The sequence below is a fragment of the Macaca thibetana genome, chromosome 4 (genome assembly GCF_024542745.1).
Source record: "Macaca thibetana thibetana isolate TM-01 chromosome 4, ASM2454274v1, whole genome shotgun sequence".
Classification (NCBI taxonomy): Eukaryota; Metazoa; Chordata; class Mammalia; order Primates; family Cercopithecidae; genus Macaca; species Macaca thibetana.
Window position 1 is genome coordinate 15,483,223 of NC_065581.1, and position 21,439 is coordinate 15,504,661.

At 51.4% G+C, this 21,439-nt stretch overlaps 1 protein-coding gene across 4 annotated transcripts in view; it reads left to right on the top strand.

Annotated features, from left to right (window-relative positions):
- JARID2 (jumonji and AT-rich interaction domain containing 2) overlaps positions 1–21,439 on the top strand; it is a 280,860-nt gene that overhangs the window by 245,710 nt on the left and 13,711 nt on the right. For all 4 annotated transcript variants that reach the window (XM_050788023.1, XM_050788025.1, XM_050788026.1 and 1 more), the window contains 6 exons: positions 7,378–8,416; positions 11,831–12,333; positions 15,496–15,588; positions 18,118–18,236; positions 18,327–18,397; positions 19,639–19,753. In XM_050788023.1, the coding sequence (XP_050643980.1) occupies positions 7,378–8,416; positions 11,831–12,333; positions 15,496–15,588; positions 18,118–18,236; positions 18,327–18,397; positions 19,639–19,753 (1,940 nt within the window). The remainder of the gene's footprint in view (positions 1–7,377; positions 8,417–11,830; positions 12,334–15,495; positions 15,589–18,117; positions 18,237–18,326; positions 18,398–19,638; positions 19,754–21,439) is intronic.

A 21,439-nucleotide genomic window follows, 5' to 3' on the forward strand; every position in this document is an offset into this window, starting at 1 on the left:
AGCTTTCCTCACAGAGTTAAACATACAGTGTTAAAATCTTCCCCAGAAAAACTGGAGGCTCTGATCCTTAAAGTAGCTTCAGAGGAAGTTATGGAGGGGATAGAAGGGATTTCCTGGCTGGCCGTGTTGCAGAGTGACTAGCATGGTCATTGTGTACATGGTTATTGTGGTGTGAACATACTTGACTTCATCTTGTGGTGGAGGTGGTCTTTCTCATTCTTGGTGATGTTGTGGATATTTCTCTCTGAATGTGAACATGTGACTGTAGTCACACACAGGTAGACAGGTATGTGTGCATGCACACGTGAACCTTTACCTAGCAAATAGTATGCAGTTGGTGGGGAGGTGGGCATGGCAAGAATCATCACCACATTGATGTTTTCACAGTCCACACACACCTAGCATGTATTAAACACTGGCCACTGTTGCCAAAACAGACCTCAGTTTACCCAGAGGCAACAGCCATGGTGTGGAATTGGGCCATATCATGCGCTCACCTGGTGTCTGTCAACCGTTGGACCCCCGATTGTCAGCACTGGAGGCACAAAGCCCAGGGACGCACCGAGCTTTGGTCCTGGGTCTGTGATTCTTCACTCCTGTTCCTAATGCTTTTGGTCTGAGGGAGACGTGTACAGAACTCTGCAACCTAAGGTTTTTGCTCATGAAAGAGAACAGAATTAGAAGCAACCCAGAGAGAAAGAAAGACAGTGATTACACCATGTGACTGCATCCTGTTTTCCCAGGATCCTAGAGTAGGGTTAAGTTGATTGTTTGTTTTTGTTTATCTTCTATTCATCCCACTTTGCTTTTTTGAGTTTTTTGAGTTTACTTGTGGTAAAATTCTAATGGGCCACATCAGAACTTAAGGCCATATCCAGGTGAGCTTCCAGATCTTGCCTTTCTGCCCTGAGAACCCATCCTCGGGATGGCGAGGCAGGAATGAAGGGTGGCAGAGGACCTGAGTCATGTACATGTGACTGTTCACATTCTCATGCACGGACAGACATGGGTGCACACACCCTCTTGCGCGGTCACGAACGGGGGTGCGTGGGATACACCTGTCGTCTCAGCTGGTCAGAGCTCACTCTCAGCACTTGCCCTTCATTCAGTTCAAGGTTTCCCTTTGTTAAGGGGATGAGAGGAATTAGCACAGTTGGACAGCGTAAAGAGCTGAGGAGGAACAGCAAGTACCGCCTTAGCCTGGGATGGCCCTGCCTGCCTCCGTGCTCCATGGCATGTTTGTGTGACCTGTTCCCTGTGCAGGATCTGAGGTGCAGGAAAGAGGTCCTGGGGTGCCTCTCACACAGCAGTCCTCTGAGTTAGTGTGGGAAGCTCAGCTGCTTCCAGGGCTCAGGGTAGAGTCCTTGCAGGTAACGCCATATGCTCATGCAGGGCAGGGATCCTCTCCTGTCACCCTTTCCCCACTTTCTCCCTCTTCCCTCTCCTCCTGCCTCCCTGTTCCAGTCTAACCAGCCCAGATGGGATGACCCATGGCTCCAGATTCTAATTTGGCTGTGACCCTGACCTTCAATGAGTCTTGAGATGTGATATTTAACCTTCCTGGGCCCTGTTATTCTTTTGGAGCCAGTCTTACCAACTCCTTGCACAGGGACATTGTGAGAAATAAAAGGAAAATTTTCAAACCTCCAGATCCTATTAGTTAAATACTCTGAAAATAAGGTCAATAAAAGCAAATTGTAGATTCCCTTGTGACTGCTTGATGCAAATGATTAGACTGTGACCTTTCATCTTTTCAACTGCATGAAAGATGTGGGCCCAGAGGATACTCTGATCTTTCATTTCAAATATGATATTTAGGAGTTTTTTTTGGTTATTGTTCAGCTTAAAAGAAAGCATAAATGAGACTGTATGAAATGTGGAGGGATATAATTTTTAGGGGGTGCTGCTGAGAAGTCCCTTTGCCCTGCTTGCTCTAATGAACTGTGTAGGGGCACACACCTGTCTGCCGAGTCTAAAACCACTTCCCCTCCTGCATACTGGGTAATACTGTCTGATAGTGTGTGCCATTTATGGAGTCCCTAGAACCTGAGAGTTAGAACACACCAGTGCATACACCTTTTTCTTGGTGAGAGGGCTCTGACCCACCGTTTACTCTCGATAATACCAAATGAGCTGTCTGTGTCATGGAATGCATGTGCCTGTAAAACATTGCAGTTGTCACGGGGCTGGGATTGCCCCTGGGTAATAATTTGGTTGTCTGGTAAAGGGTCTCGCCAAGGAGCAAATGGTGTTTTTCTGTTGCTTTCCTGCAGTAGTACATCTGCTTACATGCGGTGACAGAAAGTAACAAGTTTAGGGGATGGTGCAACAAACGAGCTTTATTCCTAGCAAGGGTTTTGAAGTATTAGTTTTCCAAGAGAGTCATGAGCAGGTTTTGTACTTGTATAGAAATCTGTGTGGTTTATAAGCCAGGATATTGGACCAGATGTGGCCACATGTGATTCTCATTTCTTATGCTGAGGCTGAGTGTGAGAAGAAAATGATCAACTGGCTCATCCGCGGGTTTTGCAGGACCTTACACTGAGCTAGGCCACCATCACTGAAGAGGTTTTCATATGAAAATGGACAGGCGTTGCAGAAAAGTCCTGCCTTGGTAAGATTCAGAGAGGGCCAAGGAATTGAGAATATTCTTTTAAAGTTCTGGAAAATACGACTGTCGAGAAGGAAACCTAGAAAATCGTATTAGTTTTTAAAAATGTTTAAAGTTTTCTTCTCATGACATCATTTTGTCATTTGAACTGCACTTGCTGGTGGTGTGGTATTTGTGACTCACTTACATTGCCTTCAATGGGAGGAGAGGTTGTAGGTACATCTAGATTTCCTGGTAGAACCCAGGCATCTCTTTAGAGCATGTTCCCCTTGGCCTTGGATAGAAGGCTCCTGCCCAAGTGCTGCTGCGGTCAGTGTTTGAGCAGGCTGCTCCTCCCCTTCCATAACTCACTGTCTGTCCAGTGCATTTTGCTTCTGTTCAGGCTCTTTGTTTTTGATTCAAGTTTGAAAGTGCAAATGGACTATACCCAGCCACCAACTGTTTCTCTCTCTGGGCTCTGGCTCTGTTTTGAAAGGCTGGCAGAGGCCTCGGCTCAACGGCTCCCTCTCGTGGGAAAGAAGAGCGTGCCAGTGAATCTGAGGTTGAACTGAGGACAGCATCGTAATCTTGAGCGACTACAACATTTTTGCTTAGTTAACCAAAAACATCAGAGTCATTTCTCATCTTCTGCTCTGCCTTGGAACTGCATGTTTCTCCTTTTCATCTGTCATCATATTGAGTTGATTTAAATATTGTGTGTGTCGATGGTGAGGTGGAGAAAAACCAATAAGGGTGGAGGGGAGGGATTTTATATTCTTAAAGCAAGCACACAGAGTGTGGACCGGGTACAGTTTTTTAAGATGGAATTTCCATTATTAAAAACAAAGGTAGGAACGTTTGATGTCCCAGGCTTTCATATCTCTCACCTTATATCCCTTGTGCAAGAAGAATGAGATATTGTTGCAAGTACTCATCTGGCTGAATGTAACTTGAAAATGCTCTCAACCTTGCCTGTTAAATTGAAACCATTCTTTTATGACTAGGAGGGGTTGCTCTAATACCTCATGGCCGTGTGCCTGGGATCAAAGACACGAGCGACGGATGGCTGTGGGTCAAGGAGCACACGCTGCAGACACCTCACTTTCTGCAGAGCTGGGTTGGGGGTAGGGGGCAATGGGCCGAGAAGCCAGAAATCCACAACAGAGCTGAGAGAAGGAGCAGCTTCAAGCGCCGCTCAGCTGAAATGTATTGTCATTCAGTGGAGGGCCCTGCGGTAGCCCACCACGGCGCTAATTCCTCAGCGAGCTCAGATGACTTCTTGTGTGTGCTCTTACGTGGAATCCCTCAGGACGGGCAGCAGTGACCTTCCTTGTAGTGCACTGGCTGCATAACTGGGGTTTTAATTGATACAGATAGAGGTGGGTGGGGGGAGACCTTCGATAGCAAGGTAAGACAATGCCTTCCTCCATTCTTTTGTTTTCTTTTGTACTGATTAAGCGTTGGCTCCTTAGAGACAAGTCCAGGCCAAGAAAAGGGGTATCTTTTTGTTAGATTGGTGGGTCCCGGGTTTCCCCACAACGGTGGTGCTGGCTGAGTTGTTGGTTCTGTTTTATTTCTCCCTTTTAGGACACATGGAGCAGCTTGAGGGGGCCGACTGCTTCGCGTGTTAGCTTGTCAGCTCCTCTGTGGCCTCTCGTGGTGGGCCTAGAACACGGACCCTCCGGGTGTCGAGGGGGAAGACAGCCAGTAACACTTGCCCTTTTCAGTCTTTGTAATTTATTTGTTTGAACTTCGCTGTTCTGTGTTGTGGGTGAGATCCGTCTAGTCTTTGAGCTTGTTACATGGGCGTGCGTGTGTGATATCTGGGTGGATACTGTTGAAGATAACTGTTATAATAGTAAGAAGGAAAATAGTGCAACTCATTTTCTTATAAAGCAAGTTGTTTGAATGTACACCTTGCCAATAATTCAGTATTTAGTTTTTCAGAAAGATGTAAATAAGGTGTTCCTTTTGCCATTGAAGATAGTGATATATAGAATTCAGCTGTGTAGAAAATTTACTTCCCTGTAGCATTGCTAGCCATGAACTCAGGTGCCCCCGAGAAGCCAGAATGGATGGAACCAAAGGCCTTACACTCTTACTTCAGATAGAATATGAGAGACATAGCGCTCTGGCATTTGCACAGGGGTGTTAGGGAAGGGCAGGGTGCATGGATTTGCGGCAACACAGCCATCTGGGGCTTTTAAACACCAATTAGTACAGAATCTAGAAGGAAGGGCTTTACATTATTTTGAAGCTCCCCCAAGGGTTTTAGGGGTGCCAGGTTTGGAAAACACTGAACTAAACCTCAGCAAGTAGTGGTGGCTGACGCCTGAACCTCACAGGAGTTGGTTATGTCTGGCACCGTCTGGAGTTTGCCATTTTGACTGGCGATTCCCCATCTGTAGGAAGAGATGATCACAGCTGCATTGTGTAGTCAGTCTCCTTAAGGAGACTCTTGTGCTGGGAATGGGGGTGAAACAGACTGCACCCCTACAGGTTAACAGGAGACTGAGCCAACTGTAGAGGTGTTGTCTTCCACTGTCTGAACCCGAGATAGAGCCCTTCACTGAGGTTCCTGACCCTACCCCCGCCCCCGGCTTTGTTGCTGGAAATAAAGATCAGCCCCAGCTGGAGTTTACTGTTTGCTTTTGTTTTTCTAAATGTTTTGTCTTGTTTTGGTTTTAGTGGAAGCATTTGAAAGAACAATTAAAACTAGGAGATTTGCATTCCTCACTATACCTCCTCTTGCAGATTAATGGCACTTACCAGGGAATATTTCTGTCTGTTCTTACCCCTGGTTTTATAAGTCTGTTTTAAATTTATCATTGCCAGGTGCTTTTTTCCTCTCCAAAAGGGTTTCCCATTATTTATTCCAGACCCTGTCTGGCAGTCCCACTTTTTTTTTAATAGGGTGACTCCTGGTTTAGGAGCCTGAGTGTGATTGCTGGGCCTTCCCTTCTGCCTCTTCATGGGGCCTGAGATCCTGGCTCCAAGAATGAGGTCTCCCTGGGGCTGGCTTCTAAGAGATGATGTCCTACCAAGAATTTGTGGCTTTGATTGGACTGTATTTAACTGGTGGCATATAGAGAAATACAGGTCTTAGTGGCTTCTTTCCTTTTCGATTTTTATAAACTTCACTGATACCTCATTCAGTGCTTCCAAGCGCGGTCCCCAGGTCAGCGCACAGCATCACCTGGGACCTGGTTAGAAACGCACATTCTCAGCCCCATCCCAGACCCTCTGACTTGGACGCTGTGCGGGTAGGGCCCAGTGGTCTGTTTACATCAGCCCTGTAGGGGATGCTGAGAGCCGCTGGTTTGGATGCCTTTGGGAAGTTTCATCCCACACCCCACCCCCACTTAAGGTAACTGCTTATTCCTGGGCCAGGCCTAGGTTTAGTACAAAGGTCACTAAGACTCATTACCTGCCATCTGGGGACCTTCGTCCCCATGTGAGGGCAGCCTGCACAGCCTTGTGGTGGCACTGGTGTTTCAGTGCCCTCTTGGCCATCACTGCGTGAGGCCAGCTCTCCTGACCAGGAGGTGCAGGCTCCCCCGACCCTGGCATCTTCCTCTCAGGGGCTGTTGGGGAGAAGAGGGGGCTCGTGTTTCTGTTCCGTGTTTCTCAGTAATTGTGTGATTTTTAGGCTTCTTCCTTTAGAGATGGTGGTGGTTATAAAACCCTGAAGTCCCTGACTTTAAACTCATATCATAGGTGGAAAGTAATGCCCAAGTTGTTAAGTGGTGGGTCAGTGGCTACATCGTGACACGGAGAAGACATCTCCTCAAAACCAGCATGTCCGGCAGCAGCCCATTGGGGTCCCTTCATCATTCTTGTTTGAAGCCTGTGCATTTATGGTGTCTGCCATTGTCGCTCCCCATTTTCTGTGACATTTGTGTGTCCCAGGATTACCGTGGTGTCCAAGGTGTAAGACTGCCTCTGTTTGCCCAGGTCCCATAGAACCCAATGGAAAGTTTGTCCAGGGTGGGAAAATATGTGGGAAAGTTTGTAAAGGTTGGGAAAATATAGGAAGCACGTGTGCAGATGAGGGTTGGCATGTGTTGCTCACCAGTGAGGTCGGGGCATCCCTCTTCCATCCAGCCTGTTCCTGTCCAGGGCTTGTCTCCACAAGGAAAGCAGACGGCAGCTGCTGACAGTTTGCAGCCACACCTCCGGGCCCGGCCTGCCACCCGGAGCCAAACCACATGGGCACTGCTGTTCTTTTCCTTCCATAGTATTTTTGTTTTCCTTCTTTTTTTAGCCACATAGATTTCTAAATCCTGTGGGCAGGTCGTGCTGCTATGTGGAGCACAGAAATAGCAGACATGACTTTTCTTGGAACAGGGATGTGTGTGTGTGTCTGTCTCCACTTCCCCCAAGGAAGCAGGATCTTGCTGTCATCAACTCTTAGAAGCTCAGGACAGGTGATTGTCTGGCACGTGGGGAGGTCTTCATTGTGAAACACCAGATTTCCTGGAAGAGCCATGGGAACGTGAAAATACACACAGGAAACCCGGCTAGGAAGTGCCTGGGGCAGGCTGCATACTTTTGTGAAGAAGGATAGGTGTATAGTGGATTCCGAAAGTGGACATCGCTGCTTAATTCTTGGATGTGTATTTTGCTTCTCTTTGCTGGCATTTCCACATCTCTTCTTATCACAAACAGGCTGCTGGTGTTCTGTTCATCCCCAGCACCCAGGGCCCTTTCTCACGGGTGGGCCCGTCGTTTTCGTGGCAGGTACTAATTCTGCGTTTTTTTCCGCCTCTGCTTCTGCTGCTCCACAGGTTTCTAAGGTAAATGGAGTCACTCGAATGTCATCTCTGGGTGCAGGTGCAACCAGTGCCAAAAAGATGCGCGAGGTCAGACCTTCACCATCCAAAACTGTGAAGTACACTGCCACGGTGACGAAGGGGGCTGTCACATACACCAAAGCCAAGAGAGAACTGGTCAAGGACACCAAACCCAATCACCACAAGCCCAGTTCCGCTGTCAACCACACAATCTCAGGGAAAACTGAAAGTAGCAATGCAAAAACCCGCAAACAGGTGCTATCCCTCGGGGGGGCGTCCAAGTCCACCGGGCCCGCCGTCAATGGCCTCAAGGTCAGTGGCAGGTTGAACCCAAAGTCATGCACTAAGGAGGTTGGGGGGCGGCAGCTGCGGGAGGGCCTGCAGCTGCGGGAGGGGCTGCGGAACTCCAAGAGGAGACTGGAAGAGGCACACCAGGCGGAGAAGCCACAGTCGCCCCCCAAGAAGATGAAAGGGGCGGCTGGCCCCGCAGAAGGCCCTGGTAAGAAGGCCCCGGCCGAGAAAGGTCTGCTGAACGGACACGTGAAGAAGGAAGTGCCGGAGCGCAGTCTGGAGAGGAATCGGCCGAAGCGGGCCACAGCCGGGAAGAGCACGCCAGGCAGACAAGCACATGGCAAGGCGGACGGCGCCTCCTGTGAAAATCGTTCTACCTCGCAACCGGAGTCCGTGCACAAGCCGCAGGACTCGGGCAAGGCCGAGAAGGGCGGCGGCAAGGCCGGGTGGGCGGCCATGGACGAGATCCCCGTCCTTAGGCCCTCCGCCAAGGAGTTCCACGACCCGCTCATCTACATCGAGTCGGTCCGCGCTCAGGTGGAGAAGTTCGGGATGTGCAGGGTGATCCCCCCTCCAGACTGGCGGCCCGAGTGCAAGCTCAACGATGAGATGCGGTTTGTCACGCAGATTCAGCACATCCACAAGCTGGGCCGGCGCTGGGGCCCCAACGTGCAGCGGCTGGCCTGCATCAAGAAGCACCTCAAATCTCAGGGCATCACCATGGACGAGCTCCCGCTCATAGGTAGGTCTGGGCTGGGGGGTGGGGGGAGTGTCCCTGCCTGCCCGCCCCAGATCCCTGCAGTTCCCTCACAGTCTTCATGTTCTCTTCCCTTGCAGAAGCTCCAGTTCGGCTCCCCTGTCTTGGGAGTAGTGGGCTTCTCAGCTCATTCCCCCTGCAGCCCTTCTTCCCAGGTCCTGGGCGTTGGTGGCAGGACAAGAATGGTATTGAGCTTGGATCTGGGGTGGGCCCCTTGCTTCCCCTGGGCTGTCAACTTCTACCCACAACTGCTGGAGTCAGAGCAGGGGCCAGGGGGTCAGTGGGGAACACTGCCCCTCTGGATTCTGCTAGACTGCCACTGCAAAGCGCCACTGACTGTTGAACTTACAACAGACCTTCCTCACAGTTCTGGAGGCTGGAAGCCCAAGGTCTAGGGGCCGGCAGGGTTGGTTTCTCCCAGGGCCTTCCTCCTTGGCTTGTGGATGGCTGTTTTCTCCCTGTGTCCTCACAGGGTCCTACCTCTGTGTGTGTCTGTGTCTTTGGATTAGGGCCCATCCTACTGACCTCGTTCTAACATAATTACCCCTTTGAAGACCCTGTCTCCAAATTCATTCATGTCCTGAGGTACTGGGGGTCAGGGCTTCAACATATGAATTTGGAGGGTGCACCATGCAGCCCATAGCCCTCTAGGGTCCTGCAGGACATTTTTTATCCTGCTCAGCCTTGTCTCTTCTTCTTTGTTTTTCCTTGAGCTTCAGTTTCTCTGGCGATGTTGTCAAGGCCACAGGTCAGGGGATCTGTTGACATTTTTTCTGAGACCAGGTGCAGCTCTGGCTGGGGCTGTTGCAAACTTGTCACAGTGGATCCTTAGCGAATGCATATTTGGGCTGTCATGTAGACCCTTGCTCCTCGGGGTGGGCTGCAGGCAGAGACTCCTCTTGGGTTCCCCTGTAGCTCTCCTTCCCTGTCATCCTCTCTCGAGTCCTGGCACTGGGGACACAGGGCGAGAATGAACTTGCCCTGTTAAGGCTAAGTGGGTTCTGTGCAGTGAGGTGCATCCAGGTAAGGTTGCAACCCCCATTAGTCTAGACCCATGGGAGGAAACAGGCCACACCTCCATTTTGGAGATCCTGAATTTTCAAAGGCATGGAGACATGTAGCCATCATTTAAGTGTCAGGGATTTGGCAGCAAGATAGGCTTCCAGGCAGGATGGAGGTTCAGTGGTTCCCCTCAGCAGGTGCCTGCTAGGGCTGATGCCTGAGTAACAGTCACCTTAACTTGCAGGAGTTGTTGGTTTGTGCTCTGCTGTTGGGAATGGCACGTGACAGGCAGCAGTGCAGGGAGCAGACTTTGCACACGCGTGCACCCACGCCTGCTGACCACGCCCCGTGACTGCTTGGGACACGGTGACTGAGTCAGTGATGGAACCGCACTGAGTCCTCCTGCCTTTGGAGACCTGCAGACAGGAGGGAAACATTCTGAGTTTCCCTACTCTGCTAGGTGGATGATGGAGCCTCGAGAGCACACTTGACATCGTAGCGACAGCCCCTTTTGTTTAGAGTAGGTTTTTCTTTACCCTTGACTCCCATACCCTGGGACAGAAGCCATACGGTGCTTCCCTGTGCTGTGCTTGTTGCCGTCTCCCAGAAGTCTAAGGCATCTGACGTTCTGTCCGAGGGGTACTGACTTGCTTACGACCCAGCAAGACCTCAGGGCTGGGGGTCTGAGCTCAGCCATCTGACAGTGGTAGAAACTTAATAACTTTGAAGTAATAGCCTGAAATCCACCCCAGCGGATGTGCCTTCTGCCTCTGTGCAGGTTCACTTCCACCGTAGGCCCCAGGGAGCCGCTGTGCCGCTGGTGGGAGTTGGGTGGGGAAGGGGCTTGGCCCTGTAGCTGCCTCAAGGCCCTGAATGGGAGTGATCACAGTGGGTGAGGATTCCATGAAGAGTTCTTGCAAGCGCTGTGTGATTTTCGGGTGCTCTTGCATTATAATCTACTTAGAGTGAAATATGAAAGTGTGGATTTCCTCCCTTCTCTGACCTGTGTTCTGAGTCACGCGTACGGTGGAGGACTTGTTCTGGTTGGGGACTGGTTTTGGTGCCTACCTCTGTAAGTTGAGACCGGGCCCACCTGCCCTGGAGGGAAGAACTCCCGATTGTCAGCCGGAGACCCACCTTGAGTCCCACCTGGGACTCTGGGAGTCTGTGGGACCTGGAGTGAGTTGTGGAGTCTCTGGTCTTAGGTCCCTCCTGTCAAGGCTGGGGACAGTTTCCTCATTGATGTTACCCCCACCCGCCTGTTCTCCACAACCACATCAGCCCACTGTCCTGCCACTTAGTGTGAGTGGAATTCAGGCTCTGTGTCCCCATCCCTGGTCTTGCTGATGTGCCGGGAACTCGCTCTCTTGTGTGTGCTCTGTCTGCCGAGGTGGTTCAGACGCTTCACCTGGTGGGTCCGGCCATGCTTGGTGTGTGCAGGGACCCTGCCTGGACTGGATCCATGCACACTTTGCCTTTTTTATTACTTAAAAACAATATTACTTAAAAACAACATATCCCCACACTCTAAAGATTTAAAATGTTATTAATTTATACTCTGTTTGGCATTTTGTTGATGATTATTTTGGAAAATCCCTCCCGCCCCCCTTTCTTTATTTGGCCCGACAAAGGTTGCTTTTTCCATTCCCGTCTAGAAAAGCCACCGGGCATGCATTAAAACCTGTCCAGGTTTGATGCGCATTTGCGCTGGTCTGTGACCTGATCAGGAAGGGCACTGAGCACCAGCTTACACACTGAGAAGCAGCCCACTGTCTGGATGGGCGAGGGATGAGGCTAAGGCACAGATGTACTGCCCTGTGTCCTCACGTGGGTGTTGCTCTTTGCTCTGGAAATCCGGCGGGATTGAAAATAAACTAACTTTGTGTGAGTGGGTGGATGGGTGGAGTGAGTGGGTGGGTGGGATTTGGGAGTTGGTAGCAAGTATGTGTGAAAGCTATTCCAGGTGACACTGGGCTGTGGGTGCAGCCAGGACCCCTGCCCGCTCCTCACTGGGGAGCTGGTCTTCTCATGACACCTGCCTCCATGTGAGAAGGCATGCGCCAGTACATGGCACACTGTGATGTTCCTCCCTGTATGTCCGTTTGGCTAGCTCGCTTCCTCTTCAGCCAAGCCCCAGCTTAAATGCTGCCTCCTCAGATGCTCCCCACCTAAAATGGTAGTTCCTTTTTCCACGTGGCCGTAGCATATGGCCGTGACCCATCATTGTGTAACGCCCCCGTCTCTGTAGACTGGAAGCCTGCTGTTCGCCGCTCTCTCCCCAGAGCCTGTCAGAGTCCTGACTCATAGTAGGAGTTCAAGAATTACAGGTTGAATGAGGAACATCTTGTTCGTGTCCCTTTCACTGACTGTCCCGTTTTATCCCCTTCGCCGTCCCAGGGGGCTGCGAGCTCGACCTGGCCTGCTTTTTCCGGCTGATTAATGAGATGGGCGGAATGCAGCAAGTGACTGACCTCAAAAAATGGAACAAACTAGCAGACATGCTGCGCATCCCCAGAACTGCCCAGGACCGGCTGGCCAAGCTGCAGGAGGCCTACTGCCAGTACCTGCTCTCCTATGACTCCCTGTCCCCTGAGGAGCACCGGCGGCTGGAGAAGGAAGTGCTGATGGAAAAGGAGATCTTGGAGAAGCGCAAGGGACCGCTGGAAGGCCACACAGAGAATGACCACCACAAGTTCCACCCTCTGCCCCGCTTCGAGCCCAAGAATGGGCTCATCCATGGCGTGGCCCCCAGGAACGGCTTCCGCAGCAAGCTCAAGGAGGTGGGCCAGGCCCAGCTGAAGACTGGCCGGCGGCGACTCTTCGCTCAGGAAAAAGAAGTGGTCAAGGAGGAGGAGGAGGACAAAGGCGTCCTCAATGACTTCCACAAGTGCATCTATAAGGTAGGGGCCTCTGTAGAGCAGCCAACCCCAGCTGCAGGAGTGCGGGAGGAATGAGAGAGGAAGTGGGGCATGCTGTGCACTGGACGGCGCGTTCTCTGACTCCCTGGTGTGATGAAGGAGGGGCGGGCCACTGTGCTGGGTGAGGGTGTTGACTTAGTCCACTTGTGCTGCTGAACTACTACAGACTGGGGAATTTGTAATGAACAGAAATGCATTGGCTCATGGTTGTAGAGCCTGGGAAGTCCAATATCAAGGAACCTAGTGAGGGCCTTCTGGGTGCATTGATGGAACATTGATGCAAGGTGGGGCAGCAAGAGACCCGGTGAGGGAGGGGAAGTCCACTCCACGAAGACACCACGAGTCTCTTCCTGCCCGCCCAGGGCCTCGGGTTTCCTTTTCATTAACTGGCTTGCGTGTGCGTGTTGCGTGCAGGGATATGCCAGGGATAAGTACCTGGGCTGCGTGCTTTGTTTCCCCTGCATCCCCAGTTCTGTCTCATCCTGGTACTTGACAGCTGCCCAAACCCAGCTGAACTTTTCACTGGCTGGACCCTCAGTGGACGCTGCTCGCTTGTTTTCTCTGCCTCCTCATTTCCATCTGCTCACCTCACTGCCAGCCCAGCGTTGCCAGGTCCTCTCTGTGGAGGGCTATCCCTGATAAAGCCATCAAAATGAATCTCACCATTCACACGCTGTGGAGGGAAGAGTTGGGGATAAACCAGCAAACTGAAACGCGCAGCGTTTCCCCATCTCCGCCAGGTCTCACTGCAGCACAGTCATCCTGAGGAGACTCACCCCTCCAAGAAGCAAGGGAGGCAGAGTCCGTGGCTCTCCTCTTGGCAGCCCTCCCAGCTGGCCTGGCTCTGAAACAAGGCTTGGGGCTTCCTCCCTTCTCCAGCCTGCCAGTGGGTAGCGGAGCACCTGGGGCCCAGCTGGCCGAGCCCAGCTAAGTTGCAGTCTCTGCTGAATTGCCTGGCACGTGCGTGTCCTCTGCGGTTCCAGCTCTGGATTCGCTGGGAGGGAAGTGTTCTCTGCTCCAGCCCTCATGAGCCTGGTGGGGGCGTGTGGCTAGTGGGTTTCTGCTGCACTGGGAACTGGCTGTTGGTTATCGCTAAGCTCTGCCATACCCTCAGGTGCCCATGACTTCCTGACTGCAGGCTCTGGCCTGGCCTTGTAGTTGAGGCAATGCGGGCTTCTGATTCCATCACACATCTTAGAAATACAGAGGAAGAGTTGACTTGACCCCTGGCGTTGCTGCTTCACTTTAAGTCCAGGCCCTGCAGACCCGCCTCAGGCTGCATCTCAAATACTTGCACACTTCTCTGGAAAGAGATACTCAGTTTTTCTGACCTGAGACCCTGAGAGGGTTTGGGTCCCTTTTACCTGAGTGTCCTCTCCCATTGCCTAAGGCTGCCTGGTGGCGATGCGGTGTGGGGGTTGCAGGATGCAGCCTGCCAAGACACAACTGCCTTGTATTTGACTTCATAAATGTTCTTAAGAGAAAGTCTGACCCAGAGACTTTAAGCTCTGGGGAATTTTATTTGGTGTTTCCTGAATGTTTTACTGAGAAGCCTTTGTCAGGTAAAGCCACTCACTCCTGTGACTCTGAATAGCCAACTGGTGAAATGAGAAACTGTCAACGTTTTTACTTTTTACTGAGGAAGGCCAATTCTGTGAGCTTGTTTGATCCGAAAAAGAGGTTTGGATTTTTAAAAACTCACCCTGTCAAGGATATTTCTAGATTTCATCACGGAAATGTACTGGAGCTCTGCGTGGTGGCCATGGCGACGCCCCCAGGCAGCCATGTGCCCACAGGGTGGGGACCCTGCTTGCGCAACTCTCTGTGGCACTGGTGTCCTGGCTGCTGACTTTTGTGTGCTGGTGTCATCCTCACCTTCGCTCATTGCACTCTGCCTTGGTGCAAAATTCAGTCCCTCCTTGTAGTTACCTTTTTTATGTTACAAGAAGCAAACCACTGGGAGCGGCTTAGAATTTGCATGGAAGTATGTTCCTGTAGTTAGAACCCCATCTAGTTCCTTTGCTGTGGGAGAGAAAGGCACAAGCCAGTGTCTCCATACCGACTGCGACTGTGGACCTGACGGCACAAAGCACCTGCTGCTCCCTGTTCTGGCCCTGTCACTTCTACAGGAACGCTGCAGTGTCCAGTGCTCTGCGGGGAGGCCTTCCCTGACCACCCTCCCTCACTCCACATGACACCTGGCGACACCTCCCATCCCATATTTGTGTGGTTGAGGCCTGTGTGTTCCCCAGACTGAATGGAAGCTCCATGAGGCCCAGAGGTGTTGTGTGTTTTTCAGGCACTGCTTTGTCTCCAGCCCCTAGGATTTGGCCTAGTACACAGTAGGTGCTCAGGAGATACTTCTGGACTCAAGTAATACATTTTCCCGGTCAAGAAAGAAACCATAGCAAGGGTCTTAAGACGGCTTCCCTCTGAAAAACGCACCACATTTGGTGTGGTGGGTAAAAGAAGGTGCTGACTCCGGATTCCCAAACTGACACACACAGCTATTTTATCAAAACAAGCAAATCATTCTGGATGTTATTGGGAACAGGGGCATCAAAGAAGAGGTGCGGAGGGGACAGCAGGTGGTTCTGTGGAAAGAAGGCAACCAGGTTGTAACTTCAGTGAAGGCTGCTGCCCTGGCAGGTGTTCATATGGCACGGACTCTCAGGGTGTAGATGTCACCCCAGTTTCTGTCTCTCCAGCTTCTCTCCTGTGGGATCCCTGGTCCTGAGTTCCATCAGGTCACAGCTGCTGATAGCTTCCTCACTGGCCGGCAGCAGCCTTTGTCAGCTGAGGGATTCTGCCTCCAGCGCAAGCGGCTTTTTCTGCAGGGCCTTGGAGGGGCCTTCCATGTTTCCGCTCTGCGTCCACTCGGGGCCTCTGGGTGGCAGCCTCTGTTCCTGGCAGAACAATTTGGCCCTCATGAGGGTGATCCTTGGTGGAGTCTTCCCGCTCCTCTTAGCACTGTGGGTTCTTAGAGAATTTCTGCCTTCTCTGCCTGTCATTAACTCAGGATACAAGGTGACCCACAGCCGCAGGGACGCCAAGGGGCAGCGGCCCATGACAGGTGTGTGGCCTCATTCGCAGTAGGGCTCAGCTTTGCTTCTGAAGCTTTACTCTTTTTTTGTTTTGTTTCAGGGAAGGTCTGTTTCTCTAACAACTTTTTATCGAACAGCGAGGAATATCATGAGCATGTGTTTCAGCAAGGAGCCTGCACCAGCCGAAATCGAGGTGAGAGAAGCGGCCCCTCCCGTTGCCTCTCATGATGTGGGAACCACTCGGCGAGCTGGAGGACATCCCTGTCCTGCCCTGACCCCTGCAGCCCGGTGAACTGAAAGGACTCAGACGGGGCTGAGTTCATCCTCTGTGTTGAGCGTGCACCAGGGCAGCCAAATGTTTTAACTTAGGTTGATCTAAACTTGTTCACAAGCCAAAAACACTATAATGAAGGTGGGGAGTTGCTGAGTGCAGGGGGCGGGTTCTGGGCACGTCCCCTGCTCCCCGTCACCATCTCCTCCTACTTGCTCACCCAGCTGCTTCTCACCCCATCCTCTGTGTGTCTGTTATGCAAGAGAATGTTTGGAATCCCTTGAAACCACAGTTGTGCTTTTTCTTCCCTTCTATTTTTTATTTAATGGGATTGGCAGATTGCCATTTTTGTGCTTCTGCCAACTCTCTTCTTTGAGTTAGTATGAGGTTGGAAAGACAGTGAGCACTTCTGTGCCCAGACCAATTAGGGGGAGTTTTTGTGTGCGGCGCTGCAGGACAGAGACCGGATCTGTTTATTTACCTCCCCTCGGCCAGTGCCCAGCTGAGTCCGTGTGAACTTCCAGCTGCTGACGTCGGTGGGCTCTCAGCAGCGCTTGGTCGTGGAAAGGGAAAGAAACCAAACCCGGATTACTGGTTCAGGGCAGCTGCCGACCGGGGAACAGGAGGTATTTGTTGACCACAGCCTCATCTTTTGGTGTGTGACAGGCTTTTGCTGCCTTTTTTTTTTTTTTTTTTCCTTTAATGCCACCTCTTTCAAATAAAATCCAGGGTCGGTTTGCCCCATGTATACATGCTGACCACTGGGGGTTCAGGTATCTTGTTTTGCCTAAGTTTTGGACATGTGACCTTCAAACCTGCTCAGACCAGGATGGCTGGTCACCCTCCCTGGGTGGTGCTTGCTGCCCCACCTCCTGAAAGCAATTGTCAGAGCTTAGGATGTCCAGCCCTGTGGCCTGACCCTGCTTTCCTAGTGTGAGGAATTAGAGGTTTACCTTTAGCACCATCTTTATCTGTCTTAGGACTTAGGTCTCTACTTAGGTGCGGGAGCTGCCTACGCTGTGTACCTTGGGTGCGGCCACTGAACGTCACGCAGTGGCCTGACACCCGACCTGTGGCTGTGATTACTATGCTGCAGCCGCCACTGCCTCACCCATCACCAGCCACGATGTCAGCTGAACCCTGGTCTAGGACACGTGTGGCTGCCGCAGCTGCTTCCACAGCACGCGTTGTGTTTGTGGTAGAGATGTCAGGTGGAGGAAACTTGCTTTCTGGGGCTGAGCATTGGACCTGGGAAGAGGCCTTCGTTGCCAAACAACACGTGTCCTGTGGGCATCTCCCCAGAGGTGCAGAAGTTTATTACTCTCCGTAATGTGCATGAAAGCTTAGCTCATCTTACAGCCTCTTATTCAGGAATTAATTCCCTCTGAAAGTCTGGATTTTGCTCTAGCGGTTGTGTAAATATTTAAACACAAAGGAGAGATTCGCTGGAATTTAAACTTCAGGCCTGGATTGCCTAGTTTCTTGTGCTCTGTCTTCCAAAAAAGGCCAGTGGACAGCCCCTGGAGTTGGCCACCAGCTGGGAGGAGTCCCTTCCTTCCCTTCCCACATCTTTACGGACCCACCAGAAGCTGGTTGCCCTCAGTTTCAGCAAATGCATGGCAGGATTGGACACTCAGGGAGTCTGTTGAGGGAATCCAGTCGTTTAATGTGGAATTCGTTCTTGATTTGTGGAGGTCTGACTCCGCCAGGTGGACCCCCTCTTTGTGGAAGTCAACGCAGTGTTGAGGAAAGTGGTTTCGGCGTTGCTAGTAGCACTTCATTGAGCTTAACTGGACCCTATGATGTTGGGTGCTTGTAAGTTAGGCTTCTTCCCTAAATGGGGTTCCAGCTTTACCAAGGTTTGTGAGATGAGGAAAGAGGACTTAGTGCTTCTGGAGTGATCACTGAGAACAAAGTGGAAGGTGACTGCGCGGGGAAGCTTGTCTCAAGGGAGCTTAGGCACCGCTGCTTGCCTGCAGTCAAAGCATGTTCTGACCCATTCTTTGTCCCCATATTTGTTTAGATGGAACATAAGTCACTTTGGAAGCTTTTTGTAATTCGCAGTTACTGTGCTTAGCATAATGTCCTCCAGGTTCATCCATGTTGTAGCACGCGTGAGAACTGACGTCCTTTTACAAGGTCATGGTATGGAGTAGATTTTGTTCATCCATCTGCGGATGGGATACTGTGGTGGCTTCACCTTTTGGCTGTTGGGAATAACACTGCATAACATGGGTGAGACACTGCTTTCTGGCATTTGGAGGATATGCTTGGAGGTGACCTGTCATTGCTTTCTGCGTTAGTGTCCTGCTGGAGACACTCTGCAAAGAGAGCGTCTGTTCTGAGGGGCGTGTGCACCAGACATTCATGTCCCAGTTTTGTTGGGTTGAACTGTGCTCTGTGGCTGCAGCACCTTAGGGGTGCTGACCAGCCCTTTCCCGTTCCCTGCAGCAAGAGTACTGGAGGCTAGTGGAAGAGAAGGACTGCCATGTGGCAGTGCACTGTGGCAAGGTGGACACCAACACTCATGGCAGCGGATTCCCAGTGGGAAAATCGGAGCCCTTTTCAAGGTAACCTGGGATTCTCTTGTCCGTGTTCTTGGGGATGTGACTGCATCCTTCCCCGCCAGTCTGTAACGTCCCTCGTCTTCCCCTTTGCAGGCATGGATGGAACCTCACCGTCCTCCCCAATAACACAGGGTCCATCCTGCGTCACCTCGGTGCTGTGCCTGGTAAGCCTGACTGTGGCCACCTGCCTGTGGCAGCTGTGACCATGAGTCCTACTCACTGAGAATCAGGGCTGGGAAATCCCTTCTGAGCACTGCCAGGGAGGATGGGGTCTTCAGGCATACAGGACGTACATTGAAATTGATTTTTAGGCCGGGCGCGGTGGCTCAAGCCTGTAATCCCAGCACTTTGGGAGGCCGAGACGGGCGGATCACGAGGTCAGGAGATCGAGACCATCCTGGCTAACCCGGTGAAACCCCGTCTCTACTAAAAAATACAAAAAACTAGCCGGGCAAGGTGGCGGGCACCTGTAGTCCCAGCTACAGGGAGGCTGAGGCAGGAGAATGGCGTAAACCCGGGAGGCGGAGCTTGCAGTGATCTGAGATCTGGCCACTGCACTCCAGCCTGGGCGACAAAGCGAGACTCCGTCTCAACAAAAAAAAAAAAAAAAAAAAAAAAAAGGAAAAAAAAAGAAAGAAAAGAAAATAGATTTTTAGAAATGAAAGGAGTAGCATGATGGTTGGTGAAGTCAGTAGAAAAGGTGGAAAGGTGAACCACATGGCCGAGTCTAGAGCTGGGAGAAGCTTAGTGGCCAACTTTGAACTTTGAAATAGCTGCCTTCAAAGCCGAAGTCACAATTCCTAAAGGCTACTGCAGGCTGAAATCATAATTCTCAAGATGGTCAGTAGGCTCGCAAGAGATGGATGGATGCTTTGCGAGCTTTAGGGAAAACCAGGGGGTCATGGAGGTTGTGGTCACTATGAATGTGAAGGCCCAGGCCTTGGGGAAGGCGGTTAGGAACCTGTCCAGGTCCTGGAACCTGACTCATTTCTGAGCTGAGCCAAGGAGCCCTGTGCCCTACTCACCCTGCTCGGAGGCCTCGCCAGCAAAGGGGCTTTCTTGCTTTCTGCCTCTGGCCCTGATGGGGGCTTTTGGGTTTGGTGCCTCTGGTCCTCAGCCTTGGGGCTGCTGGTTCCTCGGCATTCCTTACCAGGTCAGGTTCCTGTGGCCGCCACCTCATGAGGCCGACGTGCTGCTACTGTTTTGAAACAGTGTTCATATTCTCCCACTTCTGTAAAGGAAGCAGGAAAGAGCAGGTACCTTCTGCTCACTGTCTTTTGTCTGACTTGGAGTCCCATTTCTTTTCCTTCTTGTTTTAGGAGAAGAAAGAGAATTTTACTTATTGTTCCTTTGAAACGTTGTTGCCTAGCTTTTAAAAACGCGCTTTTCACTCTTGCTGTTTTAGGAGTGACTATTCCCTGGCTAAATATTGGCATGGTCTTTTCTACCTCATGCTGGTCTCGAGACCAAAATCACCTTCCATACATTGACTACTTACACACTGGTGCTGACTGCATTTGGTAAGTACACGGCCGCGGGTGGGAGGGGAGGGACTACAGAAAGTCATATTACCACATTAAGTGGGGCCTGCGGGTAACCTCTTGTCCAGGTGGTTCCACGTGCTTGAGAACTTGCTTCTCTGTGTTCAGGCCTGTCCTGCGTTCCCTGCCGAGGCCTTGGGCTGGGATCGCCTCCCTCTGTTGGAAGGTGCTGGAGAGTTGGGGTGCTGGAGAATGTTGTCACACTCTCTGATGATGTGCAAAACTTTTCATATGCTTAGTGGCCATTTAAGTTCCCTTTTCTGAATTACCTGCTTAGGTCTGTTTTTGTTTGTTTGTTTTGTTTTGTTATGGATTAGTCACTTTTTCTTGTGGATTTCCAAGAGTTATTTTCACCTTAGGGTTAAGGAACAGTAGTAAAAGTGCCTCACAAATAACCAGTAGTAGTGACTGTGTCATCAGCCCTCTATGAACTGAATATGAACCGTGGCATTTCATGATTGGTTGTTTTCAGCCTCTCTGTAGAGCCAGTGTTTCCTCATCTATCGGTGGCTCTGCAGGGAGTAGAGTTGACTTGGGAATCTCATTCCTGCCGTGTGGAGACGCACACGTTGTGTACCCCGCAGAGTCTGTTGCCTGGCGAGGTGTTTTGGGTCCCCACCTGTAATCCTGACTCTCACTGTACCCATCCCTGATCGAGGCTGGACTCTTGGGTGTCTTTGTTTACGGCGGCATATGGGAAATGACTAGAAATAATCAGATGTCTTGTCGTCTGATCGTTTACCGGCATGCCATCCATGCCATGCTAACTGTGTTTATTGCCCTAATGGGGTGATTAAGCATTCTTTATTAAAATAAAGAAAGTCTTAGGACTCGTGTTCTCCCTCCGTGGAGCCAGCGTCGGCTGCAGCCGCCTGGTTTTGGCTTTTCTGGTGAGTGGTGCTGTCAACCTGAGGGAGCCCTCCCTTCCCACGTGGGTCTGCGCCGTGGACGGTGAGCACGGCGTCCTGCAGGTCCACAGTGATGGGCCCGGGAAGCCCAGGCTGTTGCCTGTGGAGTGGGGACTGACAGGAGCCTTGGGGCTGAGCCAGGCCCGGCCACAGCTGGGGAGGGGACAGCCAGGACAATCCCGAGAGGTGCCTTTGCCTCCGGAAGAAGTGTGGCCATTCCCTGTGGGGAGTTAACACTGGCTGTGGCTGTGCATGGCCTGCTGTTCCTGGGGTCGCCCCCAGACCGGTGACCTGAGGCCCGAGTTTCTTCCGTGTGGGTTTGCTTATGGCTTGACGTTGAGTCACAGATGGCAAAATGTGATGTCCTGTGTGGGCTTTTTGAAGACTTACCCCTGGAACCTCATTGAGGGAGAGAAAGAAAAGGCAGGGGTAGGATCAGAGGACATGATGGTGTGTAGTTGTTCTTAAAACATGTGATTTAGGTTGGAAACCCTGTATGTAAATTACCAATCAGTAACAGAATATGTTGGCATTGAAAATAACATGAGCATTTAAAAAAAATTCTTAAATGTGGCTGTTGCCTACACTGAGCAACTGAACCCAGGATTTGGCCTCAGAGAGAAACGTTTTCGTCACAGACACTTAGGGGCCGCAGTCGCTGCCTGCTGTGCAAAGGCGGGCCCTGGACCGGGGGCGGGGGCTGTTGGGAGGGGCTGGCGGTGTTGCCCTGAGCTGCTGGCCCACGTCTTTGTTTTTA